The sequence below is a fragment of the Triplophysa dalaica genome, chromosome 24 (genome assembly GCF_015846415.1).
Source record: "Triplophysa dalaica isolate WHDGS20190420 chromosome 24, ASM1584641v1, whole genome shotgun sequence".
Taxonomy (NCBI): Eukaryota; Metazoa; Chordata; class Actinopteri; order Cypriniformes; family Nemacheilidae; genus Triplophysa; species Triplophysa dalaica.
Genome location: NC_079565.1, coordinates 3,499,161 through 3,516,576, shown reverse-complemented (window position 1 = coordinate 3,516,576; position 17,416 = coordinate 3,499,161). Strand labels below are relative to the sequence as shown.

General features: G+C 39.2%; 1 protein-coding gene across 2 annotated transcripts; it reads right to left on the bottom strand.

Annotated features, from left to right (window-relative positions):
* Window positions 1–189: 189 nt before the first annotated feature.
* On the bottom strand, window positions 190–17,109 carry kcnc1b (potassium voltage-gated channel, Shaw-related subfamily, member 1b). 2 transcript variants are annotated; one of them, XM_056740570.1, is made up of 4 exons: window positions 15,750–17,109; window positions 7,231–8,164; window positions 5,019–5,204; window positions 190–1,803 (listed from the first exon to the last, which is right to left on the bottom strand). In XM_056740570.1, the coding sequence occupies exons 1-4, from the start codon at window positions 16,314–16,316 to the stop codon at window positions 1,694–1,696; spliced, it is 1,797 nt and encodes a 598-aa protein (XP_056596548.1). In that variant the 5' UTR covers window positions 16,317–17,109; the 3' UTR covers window positions 190–1,693. The 2 variants fall into 2 exon arrangements, with proteins under 2 accessions (XP_056596548.1, XP_056596547.1); XM_056740569.1 differs by having other exon boundaries at window positions 1,706–3,672.
* Window positions 17,110–17,416: the final 307 nt, after the last annotated feature.

Genomic DNA, 17,416 nt, shown 5'->3' with positions numbered 1-17,416 from the left:
TGTTTGAATCTATATGAGCAAACTTCATATTATTATTCTTTTTTGCTGTACCAGGCATCAGCAATGCGTAAAAACAAATAAAACACAAACAGCACAAAATCTGTGTTTTTAGTGTTTTTTATTACTTTCATTATTATTTCTTTTCATTTTTTCTCTCTTCAGAAAAAGACACAAAATTGCCTTAACAATATGTCAACTAAAACCATCAATGAAAATACCACCTGATTTTAAATAACTATCCATACTATGCACTGCAATGTGTCGAAACACAAGGAACATCTCACAACACAGCACAAACAAGATTCTGTCAGGATGTCAGGTGTTTACTAAACAGTTGACCGTCAAAAAGACAGTATACCTGTTTTTTTTGCATATTTGTAATACATTTCTAGGTATTTACTGACGTAAGTGTTTGTGCTCAGTCCGGCATATTGTAAGGAGATGACCCGATGTTGACCTTCCCATGATGAAATTGGCAGTGCAGTAGTCTGGTCCCAAAGAACTGGGTTTACTTCACATTTTCACAACAATGAAAAATAAATCTGGAAACGAACTTAAGACACAAATTCGGTTGCTTTCGTTTATTCTATCATAACCCTGTATGTTCATGTTCTGTGTGAATGAACATCGAACAGTTGTGGTGTTGTGCAGGATTGTCTCTAGTGAAGGTTTCGACTAAAATCTTTTCCAAAACGGGTATCTTCAAACTTAGTGTTTCAAGTTATATTAAAAAAATTATTTTGTTTTATTAAACACAATGATGCCATTTTTATTCAACGTAGTGAGCAGTCCCAGTGATGCTCTAACTAGCGTTGTTTTATCTTCAGATTTAACACAGTGTCGAGGTGTGAAGTAAAAATGATTTCGAAAAATCCGGTTATATAACATTTTATCACATGTGCCTTGTTTAGACAACAGTATAACTCGAAAGTACTTGAAATTTCCCGGCGTAACGTGAGCTGCAAAATATCTCCCTAATAGCACACATACATCTGGGAGACGTCTATTTGACATCTATTGCATTGACATCTGCAAGATGTATTTTTAACTGTTTGCCAATCTGCAATACATCTCTGAGGCATCAAGATGTCTGTAAGTTGTTAAAATTTTAAAATGTTTATAAAACTGCCCTTTTGAGACGTTTAACAGATGCTTTCACACAGCAGACGTTTTCCAGATCTATCGCAGACAACTTACAGACGTACCTGTGCTATCTGGGTTCAACCTATCGTTTATTTTACAGAAAGGAATGCGAAAGTGAACGGGTGCAAACAGTGCAAAAGGCATTTCTACATGGTTACTACAGTAGTACCAAATATGATAAAACAATTTTCTTCGCTAACTTTTTACGCGGACATGACCACAGAGTGTGTGGAGGTTTTTTTTACAGTGAAATGCGATCTGAACCTTTTTACAACATTTGAACGATCGAAAACAAACGGAAGTCATGTTTATACACAACACCAACACACAAGCACTATGTACAACAATGACGCTCACAAACTCAAAAACAACACTTTGCACAGCACAAGAAACCACTAAACCAAACAGAGCTACATACGGCTGAAACGACAGCTTTTCTCTGGGTTACTGTGCTACATCTACGCTGAAATATTTTCCCGTCACAACTCAAAGAGAAATTCTGAACTACGACGAACACGCGCATTCTCGCAAACTCTAAAATACGCAACTATCAGGTGGGGGATGTGGGTTTATGGTTGACACACATAGTGGTTGGAACACCGTGGTTCATTACACACACTGACTGGGTCGGTTGTCTGCTTCGTTTGGCGCGCTGGGTCTCTAAAAACAGATAAAAAGAGAAAACAACAACAACAAAACAACAAGGAAATCATATTAATACACCAAACGAACAGCACTGAAACATCGGGGGGTTGGGATGGAGAAAGAGAACGGGATTTTTGGCACTCGAACCGTGCAAGCATCCAAGTTGATGCGCGAGGACTCAAGCGAGTGAGCTGCCATCTCGGCCTCATGGTAAACGTGGGGTTTACCATGCGTTCTCCCATGCTGCATTCAGTTCAGGTTATCGTTGATACGGTGTCTCGTTGATTCATGCTGAAGAGTTTTATACAGTGTCTATCATGCGTGAATACTGGCATGCGAAACAGGGAACGGGCGGCTCGGCTCTCCTGTTTCAATCCCTGCCCTACGGTAGGTGACACACTCACTCTTTGACCTTTGTGACCTTTAGATCGTAAACTTTGAACAGGATTGAATTGGGCACTGCTTGTTTTAATGCGGATGCCTAAGTCTAAAGAAAATCAAAATTTTGATGAACAGAGGTGAAAGGTCAAAGAGACGTCACGTTTAAGGCGCAAGAAGTTTAAGTGAGTCATGTATGCAATATCCTGTCAAATAACATACAGAGTCTATATACAGATTGGATACAAAATTTATTTCATGCAAGGTTCATATTTACAGTTTTTCAATCGCACGTTTCTCTTTTTTTTGCATAAAGGTGCATGCATTTACCTCTCCCCAAGAAATCCCAGGAGTACGATTATACTTTATTTTTCTTTAGTAAAAGACGTTTTTACGTCAAATGTACACACAATACATTTATGCTGTACAGTTTTTTGTGTGTGGTGATTGTGGTATTGCGCTACAGTGTCAAAGCAATGTTTTGAAATGAGATATACACACGTGTCCACTGCCCAGCAACCCAGCACACAGACCGTTCCCCTAGCCTTAGTATTTGGTTCCCAGAAGGTTTTATTTCCGCAGAACCAAAAACAAACCTTAAAAAAACGTTGGGGAACGTAACTGGGTAAATTTTAATGTGTGCCGTCACAAAATCTCATTAGCTGGTCAGCGAAATATATTTGGAATACATGCTCTGCATGAGAAAAGTTAAAGTGCTATTACTGCCGCTTGCATCTTCATCGGAAAATTTTGATGGTCGTTCTGACCGCTGCTACCAACATTTAAAGCGCTCAAGAGATCATCGTTTAGGGAAAGGCAAAAAATATCTGCTTAAAGGAAAGTCAACCAAAAGTTGTAATTGCTACATATGTTATATATCATCTGCATCAGATATATTCCAAGAAGCTTGAAAAAACTATTTCTTACATATTTTCATTTGACTTGCATCTTTTTCCCAGATATTCCCATGCGAGGCATGCAAATGCAAATGAAGTTTCTTCTGTCAACTTTCTATGTCGGTGACGTGTGCATTAGTGGAATCATGATGGGTGTTACTTCAGCTCTTCAAGTCCTATTGAACTATATATGAAATAGCCATTTTTTCATCTTTTTTATGGTGTCCAGATGCACCCAATGAAAACCACAGCTTAGAAACACAGAGGAAGGAAAAGGAGGTGTGAAGAGAATAGAAAGGCAATGAAACTGCAGAGAAGGGGAAAGGGAATAAGACGTCCAATGAATGAAGTGGCCGCTGCATAGGAAGTTGATGAGAAGAACAGAGAAAAGAATGACAGAGAGTCGAGATGGTACACAGTGTGAGCGGGCGTCTCACTGCAGCGCTGCCGAGCGAGGGTTCTCTGATTGGTTAGTTTTGTTGTCCATGCTACAGGATGGATGGGATGGGAGAGTGGACCTGCTGCATGAGACTGGGCGGGCTGCAGGGCAATGCCGAAACTGAGGCCACGCCTCCAGACATGCTGCTATGGCTCCATGGCTTTTCATAACCTTCATTTGAAGAGAAAAGGGGCTTTCAGTAAAACCTCAGAGCAGCCTTCAACACCAGACAGAGACTCTCTGCTACGGTTCGTGAATGAACGTGTATAGTTAGGCTCTGTCGGCGCATTCCCCGTCATGTGTTTTTTATGTTCATGGTTAGCCAGTTGACGCTTGGCACGTCAACTGCGTCATCCTCCATGCGTTTTATGCTTTAGGTGGTCTTCTGCATGCATGGGGTGGTTTTCAAGGTGCTGAACAGCACAACACAGGTTCAGCACATCAAAGAATTTAGCCAGAAACTGCAGCCCGTCTAGAAAACAACGGCTAGACTAAAGTTAAAGGGAGAGTTCACCCAGAAATAAATTCCGTCATCATTAACTCACTCATTCCTCATTTCAAACCTGCATGACTTTCTTCCGCAGTACACAAAAGAAGATATTTTGATAAATGGCGTTCACTGGCCCCCATACACTTGCGTTGGTTTTGTGTCCATACAATAGAAGCGAATGGGGTCCAGTGCTGTTCTGTTACCAACTTTCTTCAAAATATCTTCTTTTGTGATCTGTAGAAGAAACAAAGTCTTACAGGTTTGACAAGAGATGATGACAGAATTTTCAGTTTTGGGTGAACTATCAGTTTAAAAGGAGAGTTCACCCAAAAATAAAAATTCTCTTCCGAACGTGTATGACTTTCTTTCTTCTGCTGAACCCAAAAGAAGATATTTTGAAGAACGTTGGTAACCACACATCACTGGCCGCCGTTGACTTCCATTGAATGGACACAAAACCGCAGGCACATTTCTCAAAATATCTTGTTTCACAGAGTTCCAAAAGTTTGAAGGCATGAAGGTGAATAAACGATAACAGATCAGAAATCGTTATAATAGAATTAATTTTGCCAACGGGATCTATTTTACGTTTCAGGTTACAACTGAGAGCTTCTGACTGGCTGAGTTCTTATCATGTGACCACATGCCCCGTATCCCATGCTGCATTTCTTGTGATCTTCACCATCATCATTACCACCCACCATTGCGATTCTGCATGCAGACAAGCACGCCGATAGGCAATATTTGTAGCTTTTATACTTGTTAGACCGTATTTGTTTATAAATAATATCATTATTGAAATCATCGAATGCTGTTTAAAATACAGTGTTGCATTCGTATGACTGTTAACAACGTAGGCCTGTTAACTCACTTTAATGTTTCGACCACATGTTTTCCTGTTATGTTTAAAACAACAGCAGACCTGAGGAACTATCAGACTGCAAGAAAAAAGCCGATCGTCGAATGACAGTCGGTTGATTTGCACCTTATCAGCTCATTCGCTAGCTGTGATTGGCTGCTTACTTACCCTTCCTGACTCTCCCCCCTGTGTGATTGGCTCGTTCTCTTCCGGAGTTGAGCAGGAAGCACGGTTTCTCGTGGTCCACGGGGCTGAATACTTCCTCGGGCGACACGGACTGGTCGATGTGAGGGCAGTCCTCATTGGCCAGGGCCGCTTTGGACGCCTCCCCGTTCACTTTAAAATCTCCAATCACTGGTGAAGAGCGAAGACTCATTACAGATTGATGTGGGGTAACATCTACACATTAAAAGCAGAGTGACCACTCGTGGCATTTGTCCTAGTCAGGATTTCGGTTGTGAACCACGGCATACGTTATCGCGGTTCTCACATTTCAGTTAAAAAAAATCATTATAAAATTAACATTTATTAACATTTAAGACTTATAATCGTTTCATTCTTACCTTGAAATATAACGGTTGCTTTTCGGAAATAAAACTGTAATTACTAAACCTATGCAGTAGAGAAATGCGACCTCCACAACCCTGGCTAGGACATATCCGGGGAAAAATGGCTCGTATGGTCACCTTATTAAAACCCAAACTTATCCCGATTATTTAATATATAATAATATATAACGTTGTTCATGTTTTTGGAATTCAGAATTTGTTTTTTAAAACAATAGCTAACCCATTGATGTAAAAATACTTTGGAGAGACTTATACTAAACACAGACAGCAAATATCGTTAATATTCTTAAATCTGATTAATATAAATTAACATTAGTTTTTTACAAGAAATATATAAAAAAATATGGTCTGGGTGAAAATGTGATGTTCAAAAAATTTTCTTAAATATCTGAGATTAAAAAAAAAAATGCATATTATTTAGTAAAAAAATATTATTTACAATTTGAGGACACAACACAAAATAATATAAAGAAAAATAATAATATACTGTAATATCATATTTAACAGAAATTATATTATGTGTAATTTTTCACCTTCAGCTGGATAAATTAAGTGCATTAGTTCCTACTATATACAGCTTGGCTTCTCAACACAAATTTCCTTTTAGAAATCAGTAGCAACCCTCAAAACTAACATTGTAAATCACACCAAAAGCTTGAATCCAACATTAACATTTTTAATCCCAACCCACCAGTCGAGATCCACTGATTTACAATTGCTAGGAAACCCTACTCTGCTAAAGCACCTTAAATTAAATAAGGTTCATGTTTCAGCATTCGGGCACTTCGCAATAGTGAAAGCTCTGATAGAACTTGTGATAGAGAAGGTAATTTACGTTCTGATGGTGGGCAAAGAGCCCGTTAAAGATGAAATCGAGTGGGATTGCAGTAGATTGGATTTCAGAAAGAAGACTCCACCTCTTGGAAATTCTCAGCGGTCAGCTGATGCAAATGTTAACAAAACTTTTAGTCCATTTTTGCAACTACCAACGGGCATTAAAATGATCAGATGTGCAGTGTTCTCTAACACCGGTAATTGGTGGGCTGGGTTATCTGTAATTTAGATGGCTGTAAAATCGGCAAGTAATTGCACTTTCTGTGACAGTGAAACCACAAAAGCAGAGAGAGACAGAAATGATTTGCTAAAACCCTTGTTAAAATTCTTGTTTAATGTTCATCGTAACTACTGTATGAGATATAAAGGGATGGTACACCCAAATGAAAATCATCTATTCACCTACACTTCATTTCAAACCTGTATGACTTTATCTTCTGCAGAACACAAAGAGGATCTTTTCAGAAAAGTCACAGCGGTTTTGCACCTATAGAGTGGAAGTCAATGAAGTCCAAAGCGTTCCACAGAAAAAGAAAATAAAGTAGGTTTGGAATGACATGAAGGTGAGTAAAACCATAAGCATAAACTTTAACGTAAAAAGTAAGCACGCTTATAAATGTAAACTATTAAATAAAACACTGCCTCATTATGATAATATTAACCAACACAATGTTGGTAAAACAGCAACGCAAATGCAATAAGTTTACTAAGCTGACCAAACCAGTTGCGTAAACAGTAGATATATTATTTATTTCTAAACACTACTTCCTGGTTTCACAGACACAGCTTAATTTAAACCAGAACTATGCCTTATTTGAATTAAGATATTTATGTCGCTTTTATAAAAATGGGCAAGTTATATTCAGTTAAGATAAGTCACACATTCATTTTAGGCTGGGACTAGCCTCAAGCCTTGTCTGTGAAACCGGGCCTAAAAGTCATTCATATTTAAAAAAATCTACAACATGAGTTCCTACCTTGATATTTGATCTCGGAAACCTCTTCCTGTGCCAGGGGGCAGGGGTCGCTGTGTGTACTGGGTTGGGGGGAGTTAATGACCGACTTGCAGTAGTTGGGAGACCCCAGTTGAGGTGCTCGTGGGATATGCTTCCTTTTTTTCTTTGGTAGTTTTTGCTTGGCCATGGCTAGAGAGTAATACATGCCGAAGTTGTTGACGATAACCGGTACGGGCATGGCGATAGTCAGCACACCCGCCAGGGCGCAGAGCGCGCCCACCAGCATGCCGGAGGTCGTCTGGGGGAACATATCTCCGTAGCCGAGCGTGGTCATAGTGACCACAGCCCACCAGAAGCCGATGGGGATGTTCTTGAAGTGCGTGCCGTTACTGGCGTTAGGGTCGTTGGGGTTCCTTCCGATGCGTTCGGCGTAATAGATCATGGTGGCGAAGATTAAGACTCCAAGAGCCAGGAAGATGATGAGGAGGATGAATTCGTTGGTGCTGGCACGGAGCGTGTGCCCCAGTACCCTCAACCCCACGAAGTGCCGGGTCAACTTGAAGATACGAAGAATCCGCACGAAACGCACAACGCGGAGGAAACCCAACACGTCTTTCGCGGCTTTGGAGGACAGACCGCTCAGCCCCACCTCCAGGTAAAATGGAAGAATTGCCACAAAGTCGATGATGTTTAGGGCGTTTGTCACGAATTTGAGTTTGTTCGGACAGGTGGTCACTCGAATCAGAAACTCAAACGTGAACCAAATCACGCAGGCGCCCTCGACGTAGGTTAGCTGCACCATGGTCTGCGTCTCACGGAAGACACGCTCCACGGTTTCGTTGCCTACCTTGATGATTTCAGTTCGGTTGATGATGGGGTTGAAGGCTTCGTGGGTCTCCAAACAGAACGTGGTAATGGACACCAAGATGAAGAACAGTGATGCGAATGCTACCCACTGTGAAAAAAGAGAGACGGGCATTAGAAACATTTTATCATGCTGATAAAGCTTCAATGGTTTTAAAGTCACTTTGAATACAGACTAATCGCTGGATAATGTTGCGTTTTCAGTTTCTCAGTGTCTTTCTATCAACTCAACACAATTTACTGCTCAAACTCAAGGTCAACGTTCAAGGACAGCATAGGTTGACAACCCAGCGACTTCCAGATAAATTTAAACATAGTTCCCCTCTTCAGGGACTTCTGGGCAGCCCCTGGCAAGGTTACCACAAGCAGATTTGGTGCGCTGGTCTCTTAAGTGTTTTAAAGGAGTGGGGGTGGTGTTTACAATTTATGCTGTGTTTCACTATAAAGGGAATAGCAAACATGGACAGATGGAAGTGGATTTCAGGAGGGGACACCACGGGATGACGGAATACTGCCTAATGCTGGAATTACATAAGTGTAAGATGCTCGTGTTTGTCTGACTGTGGGATCTTCAGGCAATTATGAGAGGCTGAAACCATTATGTTTCCATTTGTTTGTATTGATCGGATATTCCACTGCGAGAAAACCTTTCCAGTTTTTTCTGGCAGAAAACATGTAAACCTCTTTCAACTAGGGATGTCACAATATTAGATTTTTACAACATGACAGTTGTGGCTAAAAACGTTCAGGGTAATATGCTGTCGCCATTACCACGTTCTATTGAACTGTTCTACTTTTTTTTTACATAAAATATGTATAAATATTGACAAAAAGAATTAAAAAAAAAAAGAACATATGGTATTAAGTCAGAAAATGTATAATTTTCTGAGAAATCAGATCACAATAAACTCAAAAATTGAATTTTTTGTTTGTTTATTTTTCTTATTCAACTGGCAAGAATACTAATTATATATAATTAATAAATAATAGTTTTAAAATCTTTGAAATTTGGTTACTTTATATATAATGAAATAATGATATTTACATATTTATTATAACAACATTTATTATTATTTAATTTTATAAAATATATATATATATTTGCCAGTTGAATAAGAAAAATAAACTTGGTTCAAAAGAAGGAAAATTATTATTTTTGTGTTTTGTTATTTGATTTCTCTGAAAATGATTTAATTTATGTAGAATTACATAGAGAAATCAAATAACACCATTTTTCACATTTTCAAAAATTAAAAAAAATCGTCTTATGAAAAAAATAGAATATTAAATATAAATTATATATATTTTTTATAATAAATAAAGTTTGAATATGATTACTTAATATATAAATTAAATATTATTTTAATTATAAGTTAAGTTATATAAGTTATTATGACTTAAATAAATAAAAAACTGCCGTTTGATTGATTTTCACCAGAACGCATAATAAATAAATCAAGACAATTTTTTTGTTATTTCATTTTGGATCCAAACTCTTCATGCATTTATACTGTCTGGAACAACCAACTAAGATCTTGTTTGTTTGTTTCTCCTATCAGGTCGTATTACCATTTCCGTTTTCATGATGTATGTAAAGGATTAGCAAAGAATTATACAATTAAATATTTACACCCCATGTATAAAAACAGATTCAAATCGATAACGACTGATTTCTCATTGATGTTATAAGTGCACGCTTTTACAGCGTTCGAGCCAGTATCAAATAACAAATGATTTTGCTCATATATAACACATTTCTGAGGCTTCGGGCGTTTAATTCATTTACATTTGGCAGACGCGACTTACAGTGCATTTGAGCTATAAGTTTTTATCAGTATGTGCGTTCCCCGGGGTCCAACCCATAACGCGATTGAGTTACAGGAGCACTGTTCTCCTCTCTCTGTGCTTCCTAAAGCAAGCATCACCTCCAGTCTTGATCTTCTTCCAGCCCTTAAACTCCTCTTTCACAGGCAGTGCTCTGTATATCTGGGTCAGCGAGTGCTTAGTCTTACAGACAATATTCCCTAGATGTGCTTCATTTTGTCATGAATGGTTTATTTGTGTGGAGGAGGAATGTTTAGTGTGAGGCAGTCGAGGAGCGCATACACACACAGATACTCTTAAATGATATATTACCTTAAATACCTATTATTAAGATCACATGGGTGTTTTCGTTGCCCGTGTGGAAAGGCTGTCTGAAGCTGAGGGTGATGTGTAGTAGTTGTTCCAAACTTTTATATATTTTTGGATGTTTGGAAGAATGTTAGCAACCAACAGTTTTGAGGCACCATTTTGTGTTAAACAGAAAAATCGACACAATATTTTTTCCTACTATCGTGACAGAATTTTCCTTTTTTGGCAAACTGTCTCATGTTTCCTTATCATTTTTAAGCTTGTTAGACTATGGTCACTGTATACTTTCATGTTATGTAAAATTATCTTACTTAAACTCTTGTGTTTCAGAAAGCTTGATAGTAAAAATGCAGTTAATTATTGATAGAGGTAAAATGGATTACATCATCACTACGGTTTCCTCTCTCTATCCCTCTCCCCGTCGCAGAACCCAGCTGCCTTTTTATTTCATCTAATTCACAGAGTTCGAAATAACCATATTTGTAAAAAAGAAAAGAAACAAGGCCGTCGTACAGTAATTGCTGAATCACTTCGGCTCTCCTCAAGCACATTCACACGACCTTTCAAATCCCAGGGGTCAAATGTTTCATCTGTAAGGACGTTTCATCTCCACTCTGCATTGAGCAAGATCTTCAGAAGAACAGCTTGATCATCCTGGTCTCAGTGGACACAACATGATCCCTTTCACCTCCTCTGCCCTCCCATCATACACCGATGACCTTAGAAGAGTGACAGCTCTCGCTCCACCACGGTTTTATAATGAACATCACCTTCCAAACCATTGACTTTCTTTCTTCAGCGGAAGACTGCAGGTTACCTTTTCCCATCCGTTTGCAATAAACATCACTATAAAAGCATTATCAAAGGCATTAACTCTTAAAGCCGATAACCTATAGATAGTTTTGTGTAAAAATTTGATCAAATATTGTATTTTTGAACCAGATCAACCAATTTACTAAGAAGGTCGTATTTGTAAAAATCATATTTGGTGACTTGTTTATTCCACACAAAAAGCTATTGTATGGATAGATAACACTTTAAATATAGCTTTTAAGTTAATTTTTATAACGAAAAGTGTTTTTGTCCTTTTAAAGGACACAAACCATGCACTAAAATAACATTTTCATGTGTGAGTTCAGCACACGATTCGGTAAAATATAGGAAAAGCCTAATTTGTCTCAACATCCCAGCGAAGGTTAATTTTAACCCATTGGTTTAGTTGCAAATTCAAAGCTTCCGTTTGTTTTAAAATACCAAAAAGAATGTTTAGACTAATTGAACTTCCTGTTGGGTTAAAGGTCAAAAACAACTTCCTGGCACTCTTTGAGTCACTGAACATATTGTATTCTCACACTTACAGGGACGTGCCATCATTTTCAGCTCACGATTTTCATTATCCAGCCCTCAAACAAAACGTGTAAGCAGAAGAGGCGGGGATGTTGAAACTCACTTAAAGCGCTGCTAACTGTGTTAGTCGGTGGGCAGCCCGGTGCGCTGATTCATTCGGTGCTTGTCTATGAACCAGTGGGTTCGGCTGATGGTGCCGATAGCTGAGATATGAGATGTTCTCATTAAACACGTACATACACAAGCCAGGCTGTCTAACGAATGACATGTTGCTGGATAATAACTGTGAAAATGAGTCTGGACAGGTCCACATGCAAATTCAGTTGAAAGCTATCTCTTCACCTCCTGTTTGCACATAGTTATGGCAGAAGTATTTGTGTAGCCTTTAGTAAAGAAACTAAACTCTGGATTCCAAACTGGGATTTAGATTTTACGCATTCGAATGGGGCCGTGACTAACCGACAGCATGTCATTTGATATTTTTTTGCATCGGGATTTTTTTAAATCATGTTATTTTCGTTGATCTCATCATTATTCGCACTACGGTAATGCAACTGGACTTTTAGAGAATTCTAATGAAGTTCCAAAACACAACATCTAAACACAATGCACATACAGGTGTGGGAAAAAATAAGAGACCATTTCAATTTTTCATTTATTCATCATTTCTATATGTATTGGGGTCATTCAAGTCCAAATTTAAACAAAATCAAACCTCAGAAGTGATATAAAATTATCCGTTTGCAATGCGAAAGACTGACAGCGTGACAAGACAAAAAAACTGTGATAAAGTTATGACCAAAATATATTTTTTATATTTTTATATTTTCTTTTCCTAAATACATGTAGAAATATGAGTGTTGTATTGGTTAAAAGTGAACGTGAACTTGTTTTCTTTGCAGTATTTGAGATTTGAAAAAATGCACAGCATCTTTTCTATCATTTCATTTTCTGCAAATAAATGCAAATAGAAACATCATTTTAAATTCTAAATTTGGGAGACATATTGTTAGTGATTAAAATAATTGCACAAAATTATTAGTTTACAGAAACACACGCCTATAAATAGTAAATTCTGAAAAACTGTTTTTTTCTTTCTGTGGCTGTATATGTTTCTGTTTTATGCATTCATGTGTGAATTTATGTACAATATTTTTTTTAGTCTGTTGTAAATTATTCAGAATATAAATGTATCTTAATTTTCTAAATGTTAAGTTTTGCAATTTGTATTTATATTTTTTATTACTTAAATTGTGATCTGGATATCATTTAATTGCATACGGCGGGAGGAGTATTGTACAAAGCATTTAGCTCTAAATCTTACTGTGACAAGACATGTGCATGCAAGACAAATAAAACTTAATTCTACTTCATTCAAATTTCTTTTTTCACATTGAATTATTATAAATTGTTTTATTTAGATAGCAAAATTCCAGCATGCTATCAAATCAAAAAGTACTCTAATAAGAATGAGATGTTTTTGCTCAAATAAATTACAGATGGCTTTGTATATTTATCGCCTTCCAAGGTGTGACCAAAGCAGACCAGCAGGACACGTCTGTTGTTTGTAATGGAAAATATCTCATAACAAACATCAGAGAACAATAGAAAACATCAGTTAACATGGTCGCATTTGTGGTTATATTTCAAACAACATGCACCGACAGAATCTACCTCACACCTGATCCTGCAGTTACCCAAGTGTCATCATTTCAGAAGAGGTCCAGTTACGGAACATTGGCAACAATCAGTTATTCCAGCTGTAACCAAACCATTTGAGTATTTTTAGCACAACTTCGAAAACGTAGCTCAAATATGGGGTGGGACTTGATCTTATTCTTAGGCCTTTGATCATTTTTACCCTTAATGTTTATTTTGACCCTAACAATCCCAAACCTTTATACAGTAACATGTCTCTCCTGGGTAGATTTTATAAAGATAGAGAGACGTCAACTGTGATCACTGCAAGTAATTGAGTTATCAAGTTGTAATATAATTAAGAGATTCTTCCTGATGTAAAGAAGCTAAATATAACTTGACACAATTGAATTGACTCTGGAAAACACAGACCAAGAAAGCAGCTGAAGAATAATAATTTGAAAAAAACGAGGCACGACGTTTCAGATACGCCTGGATACTGTGGTTGGTTGGCGGCACCACATCTGCACATGGAGACCAGACATGACTTCAGTCATTTGAAATTCAACACTTTTCCTCCAACCACCCACTCTTGAGAGTCTGAGAGGTTCTCCATTTAGAAAACCTGGTGAAAATAATCCAGCGCCGTTGACCGAAATGCATATTTGATGCCAAACCCGACTTTCCCATCATGCACGAATGATCGCTCAGTGCAACAAAAACAACTCTCTCGGATTATCTAAATCACCAATCTTGGCCATCGTCTCGCGGACCTCATAAACCCATTACTGCGTGTTTGCTATCAGGCAGCCGAGTGCAGTTCATGTTTCTCTGGGGTGTTGCCAGTAGACGTGGCACGTTTCTCCATCTCCGGCAGCCCATCACTACAGCAGACAGGGTAGGACCGCATGGCTCCTTGCAGCTCAGAGCAGAGCCAGATAAATAATACATATCCTCCTAGAATCCCAGTTTTATAAACACTTCTACTTGTTTATGCCCAGACCAGCATCGCCGTCATGGTAAGGATGGCAAAACAATTCACGTGTAATAAAAATTCTCTGATTATATACCTGCCCTGAATGTTCTTCTATAGTTCATCCAAGGAGTTATTTGTACTTGAATGTCTGAGATTTACTTTTCAAAATAAAGTTCAATAAAGCTCTTATCTCTCATCCTCCACAGTTCTGCAACCTGCCTGCTTTCATCTTGGAGGCCGGCCATCTCTGATTCTGAAGGGTGAGCTGGGATGGAGATTAAGACTTAACAGGGTTCTTGCTTAGCGCGATGATGGGACTTTGGTGAGGGGAATGTGAGGTCAAAGAGCTGACATTAGAATTGGGCTAATGAAATGCATCTCAAGGGTGGTGTATCTTATAGCACAAGTGCCCTTAGACACTGTGTGTGCATTTATGATTTTATGTGGCTTGCGGTTACTGAGCATTTGTATATGTTTGTTTGTTTTTACAGGGTGAGGTTGCGGCTGGTCCCACATCAGAACGAGAGACCGGACGTTTGTGGCAGCTTGAAATGTGAACTGAACAAGAAACTAACAAAACATGATCTGGATATGAGTTGACAAGCCAGAAACCCAGAGAAAAGATTAGTAACACTTTCCTTGAAGCATGTGTGTATAATGCATTATAAAGAGTTATTAAAGGATAAAATGCATTATAATTCTTCATAATGTGTGTTGTAATGGATTATATGTAGTTGTAAGGAAGTATAACCAATTTAAAATGTGTAATGTAACAAAGAATTGCTAAGTGTTATAATGTATGGACTGTAATAACAGTTATTTATTTATTAAACTACTTTTATAATGCATTATACATACGTGCTTCAAGGAAAGTGCTAACACAAGATTTTATTGCTCAAAAGGTTTGATGGAGTTTCCAGTTAGTCTTAAATATTTATCAAAAAATTGCTTATTAAAGGAAAATAAAAATTCATTCAAATACATGAAGGGAATATGGAGGTGTCATATAAGATTGTAGAGGTAAAATTATCTGTGTTTGGGTAGATTCAATGAGAAATGTTTGAAAGTTTCTTTTGTTGTCGAGTTTCTATTAAGTTAACATAAAATAAAATATTAACTTTGTTGCCGACTTGGCAATTTTAAACTCAGTTTGTGACATAGACTAAACTCTTTTGTGTGAAATTTGAGGGTTTCGAGAAAAGATAATCCGAGGATGCAGGATACCCAAGCAAAGATTTCCATATGCTCTCCTTTTAAGATAATTGTTGTCTAAGTGAAATAACTGCAATACTAAGGAAATCTGTCATTTTTATGCGGTTTGGGAAATCACAAGCCCTCAATAGACTTTAACAATCAGGTAATGTAAGCAACAAACCTAGAATATATTGAGTTAAAAAAGCTAATTATTACATGTTTAGTTAATTACTGGAAAAGACATGACCCTCTAGGATATCTTTTTAAGGTTACTCACATGTGTTTCTTTCCCATAAGTAGATGACAATGTATCACTTATTTACCACTTATTTAAAAACTCCATAAACTCAGACATACTGTAATACACATAGTTCTCGTTCACACTCACCCGCGCGTATCTCGATGAATACGGGTCTTCAAACAGAGCCCAAGCCTTCTTTTGCCAACGGTGCCAGCAGCCCGATCTTTTATCGGGCGAGTCCCCTTGCGCCAGTCTCCGGGTCATCTCGGCCCCCTCGTCCCCCTCCGCCGCTTCGGCCACTCCATCAGGATCCAGATCGTCGTGGCTGAGGTCGAGGGCACCCCCGGTGAAGCTATCCAAAGCCTCTTCGGCTTCCCGGTGTCGCCGGTAGGTCATCCAGCAACACGGCTCCACGTCCGTCTCGTCGATCCCCCAAAACGCCAGTTCTTCCTCGTACAAGGGTCCGCACACGTCAGCCGGGCAATGCAATTTGCCCGTGCGGTAATAGTTGAGGATGTGGGCGAAGACACCCGGGTGACGGTCGAAGAAAAACTCCCCGATGTTTGCATCGTAGTCGAAGTTGTTTGGAGCGTCGGGATCCGCCAGCCAGGAGAGTCGAGTGCCGGGCAGGGTGCGCAGGGTGCTTAGGTAGGTCTGGTGTTTGATTCCTCCGACGTTGATCACGATGCGATCTTTGTCGTCGCCTTGGCCCATCGCGTCCCTTTCTAATCATATCTCCTACCAACGCCGGGCATCATCACCGTACCCGTGCAACACATGTGCACAGACCAATTAAAAACGTCTGACAGCGATGTAATGTTCAGAAAACAAGAGTGCAAGATCGTATGCTTCTGTTTTTAAAAAAGGATATAGAAAAGAAATCGCTATTGCCGGGTATGCAGCTTGCGCGTCAACGCGCGTCTATGCCACACTTCGGAGCTCACCAACCGATCAACAATGGAAATCCAAAATCGCTTTCTCCACACTGGCTACCTAACTCGAAATGATGAACGCAGAACTGTCTCCTTACAATAATCCAGTATCTCAAATCATCCCAGGGTCATCGAGATTTGAATGGTGTCATTGGGCGCAAGGTGAGACTGGCGGTGGTGCTGAACGGACAGCGCCAGTTATCCATCGAGCCTTCATAACTCCAGCGTCCTTACTGTGTTACAGCATCCTCTGTTTTCATTGAGAAGCTACACCAGCAGTCACCTATCAGTCCATGCCTTCAGCGATTCCGTTGGCCTTCAAAAACAGCTTCTAATGGTGATGCATTCAGATGCGCGCGATCGATGCCACTGGTGCGTAAGAAGTCCCATTAAAGCGGGTCGGTTGTGATGACAACAGCTCGCTTGTTTCTGTCTTGAGAAGCGGGCGTCGCTGCAACAAGGGAGGGTCGTTCATTCATTCACAGAACAGGGCTGAAAATGTTCACGCAACGTGGATCATGCCAGAGGCGTTGTTCGCCCTGATTGTATGAGCGGCAGGTAGTCTTGTGTTATTGGCTCTGACACGCTGAAATCGAGAACGGCGTGCAAACTTGAAATATGAGCGCATTCGACCGGAAGGGGCGCGTGTCCGCGTGGAGGGTAGACATGGGGTCATTTGATAGATTTTGGAGACATTTTGCGCGCTGCTTCCCTCCCCGGTGAACTTTGAAACGCCCAGAGGAAATATCACACAAGTCATGCAAAATCTCGCTGTGCCTTCTGGCCAATGAATCATAAATTAATGAGTGAAGCTTTTATTTCCCCATTGGGAGTGACTTGGTGAACACACCCTTCCCCACACTTCAAGTAGAACCGATGCAA

Excerpts from the sequence above, each read along its gene's own strand:
- kcnc1b (XM_056740569.1), bottom strand. The coding sequence starts at position 16,316 with ATGGGCCAAGGCGACGACAAAGATCGCATCGTGATCAACGTCGGAGGA. Across the intron at positions 8,165-15,749 it reads ATTCATCGAGATACGCGCGG|TGGGTAGCATTCGCATCACT; the intron begins GTGAGTGTGAAC and ends CTTTTTTCACAG. Across the intron at positions 3,673-5,018 it reads AGGGGGGAGAGTCAGGAAGG|GTTATGAAAAGCCATGGAGC; the intron begins GTAAGTAAGCAG and ends CTTCAAATGAAG.